At 36.5% G+C, this 14,929-nt stretch overlaps 1 protein-coding gene, 1 long non-coding RNA gene and 1 pseudogene across 6 annotated transcripts; 2 read left to right on the forward strand and 1 right to left on the reverse strand.

The window, feature by feature from the left end:
* Window positions 1–780: 780 nt before the first annotated feature.
* Window positions 781–7,900, forward strand: LOC18607098 (disease resistance protein At4g27190-like). 5 transcript variants are annotated; one of them, XM_088804111.1, is made up of 11 exons: window positions 781–801; window positions 984–1,289; window positions 1,362–1,469; window positions 1,829–1,927; window positions 2,013–2,129; window positions 2,206–2,349; window positions 2,497–2,619; window positions 3,332–3,497; window positions 3,616–6,349; window positions 6,633–7,287; window positions 7,564–7,900. In XM_088804111.1, the coding sequence occupies exons 2-10, from the start codon at window positions 988–990 to the stop codon at window positions 7,247–7,249; spliced, it is 4,410 nt and encodes a 1,469-aa protein (XP_088660237.1). In that variant the 5' UTR covers window positions 781–801; window positions 984–987; the 3' UTR covers window positions 7,250–7,287; window positions 7,564–7,900. The 5 variants fall into 5 exon arrangements, with proteins under 5 accessions (XP_088660237.1, XP_088660239.1, XP_088660236.1 ...); XM_088804113.1 differs by having other exon boundaries at window positions 3,616–5,185; window positions 5,327–6,349; window positions 6,633–7,900; XM_088804110.1 differs by having other exon boundaries at window positions 6,633–7,900.
* Window positions 7,901–8,230: 330 nt separating this feature from the next.
* Window positions 8,231–14,401, reverse strand: LOC108660602 (disease resistance protein At4g27190-like; annotated as a pseudogene).
* LOC108660911 (uncharacterized) lies at window positions 11,203–13,314 on the forward strand. Its single transcript, XR_001926618.2, has 3 exons — window positions 11,203–11,288; window positions 12,407–12,460; window positions 13,279–13,314. It is a non-coding gene; the product is annotated as an uncharacterized LOC108660911 (long non-coding RNA).
* Window positions 14,402–14,929: the final 528 nt, after the last annotated feature.

Below are 14,929 nucleotides of genomic sequence, written 5' to 3' on the forward strand. Positions count from 1 at the left end.
TTTGCCTTGGCAAGTGTATTTTTTTTTAAAAAGAGAGAATTTAAATTCTACTTTTGTTTCTTCGATGATTAAAATATTGGGTAGAAAACCGTGAATGATTAAAGTATGGACAAGTGACAATGGCGTGCGGACAAAAGTTTGGTTTTCCCTAGTTCAAAGAACATATGGGCGCGTATGCAACTTGCTCTTCATTGTTTAATTTGACTAAATTCATGGAGCAGATCTTGGGAGTGAGCGGGCGGCTCTCGCTTCTTCTCACATGAAGTTTGAAAGCTTTTAACAAGCCTACCGGAGTGTGGAGAGTCCATGGCAGATAGGCTATGAATGAGATGGGAATTAACCATGGGGGGTTGATGCTCAGCATTTAACAGGTTGGTACCCGAATCCCCTACATATGCAAGCCAGATTGGTCCTTTTTGTTGGATGAATCATCCTCCCAGGGATTAGATTTTTATATTTGAGACGTAATTTTTATGCAAAGAAGACTAATAAGATTTAATTACACAGGTGGAGCACTTGATTTCCCTAGTTTTACTACATTTGGAAGCTCTCGTCCTCCATTCATTGATTACTAGTGAATTGTTAACCGGCATTAGGGAAGTAAAAACCATCTGCCGAACTCATATCAAGGTATAGCTGGACACAGTAAGAGTACCATTTCAAGTTTAACTGAGCCTGGAAATTGTTAACTCTGAGCGTTCAACTATAAATTGGATACGACAAACTTGTCCTGCTAATTCTTTCATTTTCCAACCCTTACGGACTTTTTATTTTAATTTGATAACTTATTCTCGATTCCTGGTGCAAATTACTACATGCTTTCAGCTTCGAGTTCACTAATTTTCTATTCTTAGATGCCAATGTCCTGCTACTTTTTGGCTTGTATTCAATCACACTTGCTGGACGAAACATTATCTCCTATTGTCGAGATTTTATGGTAGTACATCTAATTCTTTCTTTCTTTCTTTCTTTTTTTCCAATAGAGACATGGAGAGCTGGGAACGTAAGAATGTTAGAAATGAACTAAGACAAGGGAGGAAGCTAGCAAAGCAGCTCCAAGCAAATCTCAAACGGTCATCTTCCGAAGAAAATCCTGAGTTAGTCCAAAAGATCGTATCGTCCTTTGAAAAGGCACTTTCAATGCTTAACTGCAGCACCTCCTCTATGGCAGCCAAGCTGCAGCCCATAGCTCACAGCTCGCTTGCTCGTGATGGAAGTCACCAGAGTAAGGACCCTGACCATGATATCAAGGAGCAAGACTTCAAAGTTAAAGATTTCTTCATGAAAAGGTACATGTAGACATATGGGAAATTTATGATGACATAAAATGGAAACCTAAACCAATTTATGCTTAATTGCAGAGAAGTAACTGAGTCACAGCCTAAAGGACTTGCAACTGAAATGTTTAAATTCCCGCCTCCTTTCAGTGGAAGCTTCTCAAGTGCGGGAAATTTGGAAGCCTTTGACGGGTATGTATCCTCTCCTTTTTATGAAAGCTTCCTCGATACGGACTCTGACAATGGATTCAAGGAGCAGGGGTTCAAAGTCAACTACGATGTCAATAAAAGCTATTTTCTCTGTCTCTTTTTTTTATCTAATTTTTCAAATGTTATATAATATTATTTATATTCTTAATTTATTTTTCGTAATTTTTTTATTTTTTATATTAAAAAATATTAAATATTTATTTTATAATTTTTTAAAATTTTAATATAAAATATTTGAAAATCAAAACTTTAATTTTAATTTTCATGAAAAGAGTACTTGGAAAGAGTACTTAAGATGATCTATAAAGGGGAAAACTAAACCAATTTATGCTTGAGTGCAGTAAGGCAGCCGAATTAAAGCCAACAATAATTGGGACCGAATTTGACCATGATTTCATGGAGGAGCATGAGCTCAAAGTCAATGAAACCTTCAATAAAAGGTATACTATATATATATATTTCTGGGTAATTTGTGATGATAATTAAAGGGAAATCTGAACCAATAATTTATGGTCAATGAAATAGTTGCAGTGTGAAAGATGAGTCAAAGCCTGCAGGACATGCAAAAGTAATGTTTAAGTCCTTGTCTGACTATAACTTGGAGAAGAAAAAGCACACCGTCGGCGATGCTTCCAAGAAAAGGTATGTATCACAGGAATATGGGCAAGTTATGATGATATAAAAGGGGAAACTAAACGGATTTTCTGCTGAACTATAGTGCTGCAGGTGAGTCACAACCCACAGAAGTTGAGTTTAAAAAGCCCAAATCCTCGCATTCTCTTGGCGAAAGCCTCCCAAGTAAGGACTCTGACTATAATTTCAAGGAGCAGGAGCTCAAAATCAATGAGGGCTCCGGCAAAAGGTATATATAAGAGCATATGAGCAATTTATCATAATACATTGCCAACTAATCCAAAAAATTAAAAAAAAAGAATTTACATTGAAAAAAGAAGGCCTCAATTAATGTTATATCTTTAATTGGTTTGAACAAAACATTTCCATGTTGCAGGAACGCTAGGCGGAGCTGGACAGTATTGGTTCACTCTGATATGGTCCTAGGGGAACTTCCTTCTGATGGTTGCAATTGGAGGAAATATGGACAGAAGGATATTCTTAATGCAAGATTTCCAAGGTAGAGACATTTTCCTCTTTTAGTGCATATTATTAAAAACAAGATGCAATTGATGCGTTAATTAAGGCTCAGATCGCTCCGTTTAGATGTTATTTTTTCTGCTTTTTTTTTTCTTGATAAAGCCATTAAGTGTCTGTTTATTTAGGGTTATAGGTTAATCAGTTTATTCTTTTTAGAGTTAAAGTTCACACTTTCCTTTTTTGGTATATGGAGAAGATATTTCTTCCTTCCTTATCATGTCTTTCTTGAAGCCATTTTCGTATATCCCTTCAGAATGCATTGCTTTAGAGTGACACTTGAGACCTTCAGTAAAAAAAAAAAAATTGCTGAAACATTATCACATAGAATCAATGTAGGCCAAAAACCAACTCTATGTGGACAGCTTAAACTGGACTTTTACTCCTCTGCAGTTCCATTATTATCTGTTCCGAACAAAAGATGTTTTATCGGTATGAGCATTCTTGACTGCACGCTAGTGCAGGACCTTGGTGCCTAACCAATGGCATGATTTAATATTTTTTTTTCTGGACTTAATGTAGAATAACTGTTCTAGACAATTGTGGATATTTGATAATAACTCCCATTTCCTAAAGAGCTAGCGTCCCAAAGACATGCCATGTACATGTATTTCATATATCCTATTTGTGATGAAACAAATTTAAAAATTCACTGAGCTTTAAACTTGAAATAACCTTTCTTTTCTTTCTTACAGAGAATACTACAGGTGCGCACATCGACACACTCAAGGCTGTTTTGCTACAAAGGAAGTCCAAAGAGAGGATGAAGATCCAATGTTCATCACTGCTACTTACAAAGGAATGCACACTTGCACACTAGCCCCAGATTTGATGCCTCCAGGACCACCTGAGATACTAGCTGTACAGAACCTACTCTTTATCACGTTCCATTTAGATTAAGGTCTTTCTTATAGATAGAATAAATTAATTTAGATTCTGATATTCTAGTGAAATAAGTACTTTTCATGTATATTTGCAGCCTTTGGATACTGTACTTGGCGCCGATGGAAATGACAAAAAGGATTCACAATCTAATCTTCAGTCAAGTGTACACAGTCCTGACAATCAAACTTGCATTTCGTCAACCAAGCTAACAAGTGAGCTTCCAAATTTAGGGCTCAACCTGAATGTGTTTCCTGAGAAATCATTTAAGTCATATCCAACGTGGAAAAACTTTTATGAAAATGAAGTGAGGAAGAATTGGAAAGTGCTGAACAGGAAGAAGGATGTGCTACTCTTACTTTCATCTTATCCTATGATTATGATTGACAAATCTGACACAGATAAATGGATTATTGATGTATTGGCAACCATGAGACATGTGAAATCAACAGAAAAGATTTTATTTGGTGTAGGGGTAGCGAAACATTGGCCAGGAATGACTACGCTGCAGGAACTTTCTGGACGCTTGCAGAAGTTGCTGGATGTTCCCTTGATGAATGATATTGAGGGAGTTTTACCGGTAGACTTGGTTGAGAACCTATATAGGACTACAGAAGCTGATTTAAGACCCCTGTTGGAAGTGGAACAGAATATAATTAGCGGAAAGACATCAAAATCTAGAGGTTCAGCAAGTAACAGTGAAGGGGCAGCAATGGAAGCAGAAAAAGAATTGCAGCCAATGCCTGCAAAATGTAAAACTCTGGTAGAAGATACTGAGTTGCCAGCAAAAGGAACACTGAATGTACCAGAAGAAATATTTGACTTGGCAATTTATTTAGCTGTTCGTCAGATCTTAAAATGTATAAACAGGGGATATATCTGGTGTATTACTATCAGTGGAAGAGATAAGAAAAGGGTGCTAGGAGCAGTAAAGCAACACCAAGATATAGTTTCCGAGTTTGGATATATCATTGTATTCACTGTGTCAGAAGATCAAAGTGGGGCAAATGTTCACGGTGTCTTTCAACTGCAGAAGGGTTTTTGGCTAGGTGGATGCTTTGATTCTGTTGACCTTACACATGAATATTTTGACAACTTGTGCTCCCCAGGAATCTTATTGCTTACAGAGGATGATTACGATAAGAACATGAACTTGGATCAGTCTACACTCCCACTTTTGATAAACCTTAACAAGTTGGTTGACCATAAACATAGCGATTCAAGGTTCATAATCTTTACTTCTAAAATGGCAACAGACATGGAGATAAGAATGGAGGATCATTTGTTGTCATGGAAATTGTTTTGTAGGATTGTGGGTGAAGGTTTGCTTTCTCCTAGTATCCAACAGATAGCAGCAAGTTTGGTGAAAGAATGCCGTGGCAATCTACTCGCCATCATTCTAAAGGCCAGGTCCTTGGAGAAAGTTACTGATGATGTCAACTTGTGGGAACTTGCTGTTAAAAGATTGACCATGCTACCTCCATCTCAAATAGAAGATATAGACAATGTCCTGATTAATGCATTAACATTCATTTGGGAACGTATGAACAATAAAACAAGACATTGCATTAAGTTTTTCACGTGGTATCCCAAGGGACAGAAAATTAACAGAGTCTCACTAATACAACATTGGATCCAAGATCGTCTGGTTGATACCCATGATGAAGGTACCAATATTATCCAAAATCTTGTTGATACATCCCTGCTTAATATTGTGGAGTTAAATGGGGTCCAACTGCGAAGAGAGATCTATGATGTATTAGTAAACCCACTAATTCTTCAAATGCATCCATTTTATCTTTTGCTAGGCAGGGCAAGATTGATTAAACCACCAGAAGAAGAGGAATGGGATGCCAAAGTGATCAATTTGATGGATAATAAATTATCTGACCTGCCAGAATCTCCAAGGTCACCCTCACTAATTGCATTGTACCTTCAGCGTAACTTGGATCTCATGACTATCCCATCTTGTTTCTTCAAGCACATGCCTTTGCTTCAAATCCTAGACTTATCACACACCAGCATCAAATCTTTGCCAGAGTCACTTTCTAGTTTGGTTAACCTTCGAGAACTCCTTTTGAAAGGCTGTGAACTCTTCATACGACTCCCTAGCCATGTTGGAGAACTGAAGAATCTTGAGAAGCTTGACCTTGATGAAACTCAGATTATTGATCTCCCAGCAGAGATTGGACAACTTTCCAAATTAAAAATTTTGAGGGTCTCATTCTATGGATATATGAACTTTAGCAAAACAAGGTTGCGGCAAGATACAATAATTCCCCCTGGAACAATATCAGGTCTCTCTGAATTAACTGAATTAAGCATTGATGTTGATCCGGATGATGAACGCTGGAATGCAACGGTGAAAGATATTATTGAGGAAGCTTGCAACTTGAAAACTTTAAGACAGCTTAATTTGTACCTGCCAAACATCGAAATATTGTGGAAACGCAGAACCGGTAGCGCATCATTGCTCCATTACCCTTTGCCACGTTTTAGATTTACTGTCGGTTATCACAAGCGGCAGGTCATATCTCGAGTACCGGAAGAAGTAGAAGCTCACTTCAATAAAAGCAACAAATGCTTGAAGTTTGTCAAAGGCAAGGATATCCCAGCTGAAATGAAAAAGGTTCTGAACCACAGCACAGCTTTTTTCCTGGAAGGTCATGCTACCGCTAGGAGTTTGTCTGATTTCGGAATTGAGAATACCAGGCTGCTAAAATGTTGCTTATTGACAGAATGTAATGGAGTCAAAACCATCATTGATTTGTCACAAGGTGGTGGACACTCACAAGTTTACACAAGAGGAAAAGGGAAGAGCGAGTCACTGAGTATGTGATAGGACTTCCTTCAAATGATTTTTTTTTCCTCTTCTTGTTATCATTTCGTTTCATTACATAGGTATTTATACTACTCAATAGATGATTCTAGACTCAAACATTAAATTTAAAACATTCATTTAGATTTACGAATAATTAGGTTCATGAATACCTTCATAAATAGTAATGTTCATCTAGCTTCATGAATAATTAGGTTCATGAATTCATATTAACTTTAAGTTTAATATCCAACAACTGAGCAAAAAAAAGTTTAATATCCAACATGATTGTGCAGAGTTTCCTGAAGAACAAACTGATGCACTTGGAAATCTACAAGACTTGAATATATATTACATGAAGAATTTAGAGAGCATTTGGAAGGGGCCTGTTCATAAGCACTGCCTAGCTAGCCTGAAGTTCCTTGCACTTCATAAATGCCCCAGATTGAGTACCATTTTCTCACTAGATTTGGTTGCTAATCTTGACAATTTAGAAGAGCTCATTGTTGAACACTGCCCTCAACTGACCAGTCTTGTGAGCCCGACGGGTCATGTGTCCAGTAACTCAACACCACAACCAAATTGCTTTTTTCCTAGCTTGAAAAGAATATCACTGCTTTACGTGCCAAATCTTGTTAGCATTTCTAGTGGTTTGTGGATTGCTCCAGAACTGGAAAAAGTAGGCTTTTACAATTGCCCAAAGCTTAAGAGTCTTTCCGCGATGGAAATGTCAAGTGACCATTTGACGAGGATCAAAGGAGAAAGTCACTGGTGGGAAGCATTGGAGTGGAAAAACTCAGAGTGGGGGAACCCGCTGGATTATCTGCAGAGTATCTTTTCCCCACTTATTAAGGAGAGAGATGTGAAGGCGCAATTGGCAGAAGAAGGAATTATGCACCATGCTTCAACTTAAACAAGGAGAGAGATGTAAGGGCGCTGGGCAACAGCCAGGTAATTTCTTTTGAATTAAGAAGGTGTCCTTTTATTTGTCATCCAAATAGTACAAGTAAATAAGCAGATAATGGGCTTAATAATGAAGGATGAGCAATTCAGGAAGGGCTAATATCTGATTCCCCTCACCCCCCACCAAAAAAAGGATCAGCAAAAACAATAATAAGAACTACTGGGCACCTCTGTTCTTTTGTTTTTTGTCAGAGTTCTCTATGTTCTTTAGACTATACTTCTCATGATATAAGTGATTGGTCTTGGACAAAACTGTACTTCCAGGGCTCCAAGAGCTAAATGTGGAACCATGACAGCTTACGTTGGTGGCTCGGATTTTGAATAAATTGAAGGTCACAGCCTAACACCAAACGGGTGATAGTTTGTTTTGTCTGAGTAGGCATCTGCATGAGTAGCTTGCCGATAGTGTATGCACCTTTTGTTTTTTTATGATATTAAACCTTGTATTTGATTTCTGAGAGATACATTTCTAACATGGATATCATCACGCCGAGGGTTCAATGCCAGAACATTGGCGGGTATATCAAGAATTAGTTGTTTGCTATAATCCCTGTCAAGTTTTATTCTGATTATGTTGAAATTGTGATAAAAGAGCTTTTGCTTCATTTTTTGTTCTCTTGCAGTCTCTGTTCATTGATTGAAAACTGAAACTCTGTGAAGATTTTGAACCAATTGCTTTATTAAATTTCAGGCATATTGACGTATCCTGGAAGTAACCTAGAGTTAAAGCAGCAAATAAAAATTTTTTGGGACCTAGAGTTAAGGCAGTGCGAATTGTAGGCATATGTCCAAAGTTTTTCTTTGTGCTATAGTAAAAGGTAACTAGTATGAGGAATCTACAACATTTATTCAAACTAAAGCAGTGCAAATCTTATGTTGTTCTTAATTATTCTCATTACAGCAGTGCAAACTTGAATAACCAAAGAAACATTCACCTGAGGCAACAGCAGGATTGAAGGTGGTCTCTAACCTCACTGTCTCTCCACTGTAGTGCTTCCCACCATTTTCGTTTTCCTTCTATTAATTTTAGCTCTGTTGCATTATGTTCACTGAAAGGTAGTGATTTCACCTCGGGACATCCAAATATCTTAAGCACCTTTAAATAGGGCCATGCCGATGACTCATCCGCAGATATAATTCTTAATTTCGGCATGTCAACCAGTTCCAAAATCTCTAGAGTTGGAAGCTCAGTCAAGTTTTCTATCTCGAAGTAGCTTTCCATCACCAATTTTTTGAGTTTTGAGAGCTGTTGAATCACCCGTTTGGAAAATATCTTTGTCAACATTGGACAACTCTTTACTACAATAGTGTGCTGTTTTGACAAGCTTTTTCCTGAAGTGGGGCCTTCGAAAATACTCTTCTTAAGGAGCAAATTCCTTAAATGTAACTATTCCAAGATCGGTAGAATGTCCATTTCTCCTTCCCTTGCGGCATCTATAATGCTTGTGATTTTTTTTTTTTGAATAATAACGACTATTATTAGCTAGGTCTGGAAAATGAATACAACCCTGAAGGAAGAACAAGACAACAAGGTAACAAGGGAAACAGAGATTTGCCTGATAGATCTCTGTTTCTCATAGTACCCAATCCAAGACTCAATCCCCTGAGTAATCGGAGCATCATTCAAAACAAAAGAACAACCAAGCTCCTTGAGAAAATAAAAAGTGATGTACACTCCCCTGACAAAAAGAACACAACCTCCCTTATTCTAGACAGCAGAACCCCAGAACCTCTTCCCAGACTCCAGCCCTCTAAGATGAGAAAGGAGAAGAAACAAAGGGGGGCACAGATTCATGACAATGCTCACATAGCATCAAAGTTCTGCCTAACATCAACCTGCCTCACCATCAATTTAAAACATACACAATGTTCCAGAGCCAAAATTCGCTGCATTTTTGGCGAGTATATCAGCCTCCTGGTTTGCTTCCCGCAGAGTGTGAGTTATCTTCCAAGGCCCTAGCTGTTCCTCAATCATTTCAATTAAAATAACCCATATGCTTGTGATTTTATTGCATCGCTCAATCAGACAACCGCGAACATGGTTCAGGCTGGCAACATTCATGAAGTCTGTTAGACATTTGATGTTGTTGTGACAGATCAATTCCAATGCATCAGTTTTAGGAAGGACATCACGAACTGTAGAATCATCATTGCCAGGACAGCAGTATCTCATATATCTATTTACATTGTATTCCAAACAGTGAAGAATCCAAGGGTTGTTGTCGCTTTCACAGCCAACCAAAAACCAAAATGAGGTTAATTGTTCGCGATCCCTCCATGATGGCCTGTTTTCAATTAACATTTTGAGGATCTTTGATCGCGGAAAGCTTATTCTAAGAGTAGTTAAATTCTTCAAGAAAGCCACTTCCTGAATGACTCTTTTTGCAACATCAATGCACCAATGCCCATAGGAGGTCACATCAATCATCAGTTCCTCCAGTCTTAGAAGTCTTGAAATCACCTTGTAATCAATTTCCATATCATGACAATCTTCTATATTGCTGCATTTATGGTATGACATCCGCAAGCACCTTACGTCAACTAATTTTCCAATAAGATGAGGTATGAATATTATCTTGCGCAGCCTTTAATGTCAAGCACCTCAAGAAAATGAAGTTCTGCAACTTAGGGAGGCAACTTTGTTACGCTGGGGCAATCATTTAAGAAAAGTGCCTTAAGTCTAATCAACTTTGATACAGATGACGACAGTCATTGAATTCGTGTTTGGTACAAGTCCAAAACTAGGAGCGTCTGCATGTTCTTAAAAAATGATGGTGGAATTGCGACCAAATCGGGGTTTTTTTGTAGTAATAGAGACAAAAGTTGGTTGCAGTTTGGACTTGCTGGCAAGTCATTCAGTTTTCCTTCAATCATGGAGATCCTTTTTGCCTGTTGCCAATCTTTCAGCCTTTGGGTATAAGGTGAAGTTTCACCTTTTGGAGCAAAAAATTTGCAATCAGGGTCTTGTGAGGAAACGTACAAGGCCAATTGTCTGACACTATTGTTCACTTGAACATAAATCATTCTTTCACCTTTCTCTAGCAATGGCACATTGGTTAGATGTCCCAATATGTCATATCCTTTATCTCTTGCATCCCGAAGACTCCTCCTGTCATCAATATTGCCAAGAAGTCCTTCAGCCGCCCAACACTCCAGTAATAATCTGTATATATCTTGCTATCAGCTGGATATAATGCACCATATAGAAAGCATTTCTTTTTCTTCTCAACCTTCAGCTCGTCATAACAAAACTTGAGTGCTGCAGACATTTTTGTTAAACCTGGGATCTCAATTGTTGGCCATTTTTCAAGTTCGCTCAATTCATTTCTCCATTCAGAATCACTGTCCTTTAATTTGAAGGAACTTGCTACTGTTCTGATCACAAGTGGGAGTCGATCACACTCTTCAACTACCAGCCGAGCAACTGGTTCAACATCAGGGAGATCGATTTTCTCAGCTGCTATCTGTTGAAACATCCTCCATGCCTCATCTGAAGATAATTTATCCATTTTGACCATTCTATCTGTCATTGACGAACAAACATGACGGAATTCAGTAGTCAATACCACTTTGCTACCATTACCATTGTAATACCCCTCACAAAGTATTTATTAAAAAAAAAAAATTAAATTAAAATTATTAAGTTATAGTTTTATAAAGATAATAAGTAGATATTATTTTAGTATTTTATTTATTTGCAATTATGATCTTGGGTGTCTTAATAAATAAAAAAAAATAGAAAAAATGGTTTTTAAGTAAAAGAAGAAGTTTAATTAAGTCAGTTTTATTATCACGTTTAAGTTAGTGGGATTAAGGGTCAGTTTATTTATCCCATTTAAATTAGTGGGGTTAGGTAGTTTATAAGTTTTAAAAGAACAGACAACAACTTACGTTAGTTCATTCATCAGATTCAAACAACAGACAGTCAGAAAAACTTAATATCAGGGAAGAAGAAAGACAGAGGAGAGGGAAAGATATTGCTGATTAAGGTATGTTTGGGAATTATATTTTCATAATTTGGGTACAAAAACCCTAAATTAGATATATTTTTTTATTTTTTTTATTTAAATTCGGCACTTTTCTGATGACTTTCCGGTAGCATGATGGGTACCAATGGAAAGGTCTTGAAAAGATCTTTCCAATGGTTTTTGTAGCATCTTGTTTGGCCTTATGGTTAGGAATATATGAATTTTTGAAGTTAATTAGAAATCTAGTTTTCAACAGTTTTGACAGCCCGACTTTGGGTCACCGGAACTCCATATTCCGGTGACGTTTTTGGTCGTTTCTTTGAGGGCTTTTGAAGTATGAAATTAGATTTTTAATTTGGCGTCAATGTCTTGGTTAGAGGCTTCCTGTGTTAAGAGAATTAAAGCCTCAAAGTAGGCTCATTGATACTGGAAACCCAGAAATCTGGGTATTTCTGTGATGATTTCTTGAATTTTGGCTTTCGAAACTTAGGAATCTTGTGGTCTTTTTAATCGAAACAAATTTTGGTCTTGTATTATGATATGCATACTTTAAATTGGTGTTGATTTCATCACTGGATATAATTCGGGTTAAAAGATATGAGAGCTTGAAGTAAGCCAAATGGCCATCCAGATTCTGAAAATTCCAGAAAACAGAAAATTTCTTTTTTTTAAATTTGTTTTAAAAATTGATTTTAATTATTATGTGATAAATTCTATTGTAAATTTCATAAATATTGGATATGTGATTTCTACTGTATTTTTATGTTAAGAAGTATGTATCTTTATATTTTATAAATTTATTTCTTAAATTAGTAGATTTTATTAAAATATCAAAATTTATGAAATTAATTACAAATATGATTTTTACAAGTGAAATTAGTATTATTTCTCTATCTGAAATTTAAAGTCCTTACTGATTTTATGATTTAAGTTTAATTCTCAACCTTATTGAAAATTTTGTTTAATTCAAAAATATAAATAATAATAATATATTACCTTATTAACAAAAAAAAAAAAAGTTCATAAATTGTAATAGGAGTCGCTACACACCCTAAGTGCTTAGGATGGTCAACGAAAAGTCGCCTTGTAGGATCTGTTTGCAAATTTAGTTCTGATTTTTGTGTTTCTCGAAATACTAGGCTACTAAGAGGATTTTCGGATTTGCTACTTGAAAGTAAAATTTACGAGATCAAGTAAGTGACTGATATCCCTTCGGTGTTTTCACACCTTAAAAATTAGCTTCAATCTGAATTTGTACATGAGATATAATATTTTGTCCTATGATTTATTAAAATTGGGTTGAGCATGCAAAATGTATATGTATATAAGTTTATATGTTAGATTTAAAATGTGATTTATGCAAAACGTGATTTCTGAATTGGAAATTTGTTCATGACTTGGTTTAATGTATACGTATATGTTTTTGCGAATATAAACATAAATGTTTAGTTTGAAACGAATATGCTTTTAAGGTGTATGAGATATGCTTGAGAAATTTTATATACTGTTTTATGAACTTTGGGTAATCTAAAAATATATATTTCTGTTTTGTCTCCTAGTATGGCTATGCTCTGATCCTGCCAATGGGGGTTAAATGTTGGCCATGTCGACATGTATTCTGTGATTAGAGATCGATCTCCCAACCGCACCACCGGTTACAGAATAGTGGTATCTGTGATATCTGTTCAGTGCAGCCAATGGTTGCTTCTTCTGACCCATGCCACTGGGGTTAATTGTGGTTCTATTTCTGACCTATGTCACAGGGGTTAAGTGTGGTCGTAGCATGTTATAGGAGACCATTAAAAGTTAAATATTGTGAATATATTTGTTCTGTTATTTGAATGCGCAAATTTTGAAATATGTGATTCCAAATAAGATTACCCAATATTTTGTCTTAGCATTTGTAAATGATATTTTGCCCTGAATGTTTTAAGCATGCTTAATTCGACCGAAGGGATGTTAGTTACTTGCTGAGTAGTTGGACTCACCCCTTCCTTCAATTTTTTTTCAGGTTGTGATTTGGTCAACCACGCGGGAACTTTGGGGAGTGATGTTTAATTTAGTAAGACTTAAATTATCTAGGATTTATTTAAATATTATGAACATCGTACTATCTTAATTAGTATTCAGACTTTTATCTTGACTTAGTAGCTTTATGGTTTTGGAGATTTAATTTTGAATATTGTCGAATTATGATATTTGGAAATTCTGTCAACAGATATAGTTTATAAATCACTAAATTCTTCAGGTATATCAGTATCTTTTAGTAATAGTTTAAGATATATATTTTAGAGCCTTGCATGTCTGTAGAATTATACTTTACAGGTATGCGACGTCTGTCATGTCTCGGGTCTGGGGCGTGACAACCATATTTGGGATTCTAATCTGCTGCAAATCAATGGAGTCCATGACCTCATCCAGAAGCAGCAAATACTTCTTATGCTTCATATATTCTGATATGATCCTCGCAAGTTCACCAGAGCACGTAGCACGTTCCGCCTTCAGTTTAAGTCGCTGTGCAATGTTCAGTTGCAGTTTCTCATCATTCCTCTCCCTTGAAACATTTATCTAAATGACTATATCAAACATTTTGGCAACTTCTTCGGGGTTGTTCAAGTTCTTCATTATTGTTGTTTTCCCAACTCCCACTGTGCCAAAAATTCCGATTCCTTTTAGTTTATCGCTTCTTAGCAACTCCCGTATTTCTTGTAATGATCTTCGAAGGGTAGGAAATCCTTCAAGGTCTGGTGCATTCAACTTCACAATTTTTTCTGGAGGCTTATCTACCAAAAATCCTCTTTTAAATGCTCCCTCTCTTTCACAATTTTTTCGAATTGTGCACCCAGCTTCAACTTAAACAAGGAGAGAGACGTAAGGGCGCTGGGCAACAACCAGGTAATTTCTTTTGAATTCAGGGGGTGGCCTTTTATTTTTCATCCAAGCAGTACTAGTAAATAGGCAGATAGTGAGCTTAAATATGGAGGATGGACAATTCACAAAGGGCTAATGTCTGATTCCTCCAACCCAAAAAATAAACCCAACAAAAACAATAAGAAAAACCACTGGGCACCTCTGTTCGTTTGTTTTTTGTCAGAGTTGTCTATGCTTTTTAGAATATTCTTCCCATTGTTCATGATTAAAGTGATAGGTCTTGGACAAAACTGTATTTTTAGGAGTGCAGGAGCTAAATGTGGAACCATGGCAGTTTACATGGGTGGATCTGTTCTTGAATAAATTATCTAAAGAAATGCTGAAGGTCGAAGCCTCACCAACATGGGAGATAGTTTATTTTCTCTGAGCAGGCATTTGTAAGTGGTATATGCACCTTTAATTTTCCCTGATATAAAACCTTTTATTGGATTTAGAGAGACACATTTCCAACAGGATATCATCACGCTAAGGGTTCAATGCCAGAGCATTGACAGGTATTTCAAGAATTAGTTGTTTGCTACAACCCCTGTCAAGTTTGATTCAGATTATGTTGAAATTGTCTTTGGCAAATACCTATAACTCCATGCAGCAGTTGGAAATAAAGAGCTTTTTCATTATTTTGTTTTCTCCTGCAATCTCTGTTCTTTGATTGAAAACTGAAAATCTGTGAAGATTTTTAACCAACTGCTTTATTGAAATTCTGGCATATTGATTTTGTATCCTGGGAGTAA

This window comes from Theobroma cacao, chromosome 2, assembly GCF_053813885.1.
Source record: "Theobroma cacao isolate CCN51 chromosome 2, ASM5381388v1, whole genome shotgun sequence".
Lineage (NCBI taxonomy): Eukaryota > Viridiplantae > Streptophyta > Magnoliopsida > Malvales > Malvaceae > Theobroma > Theobroma cacao.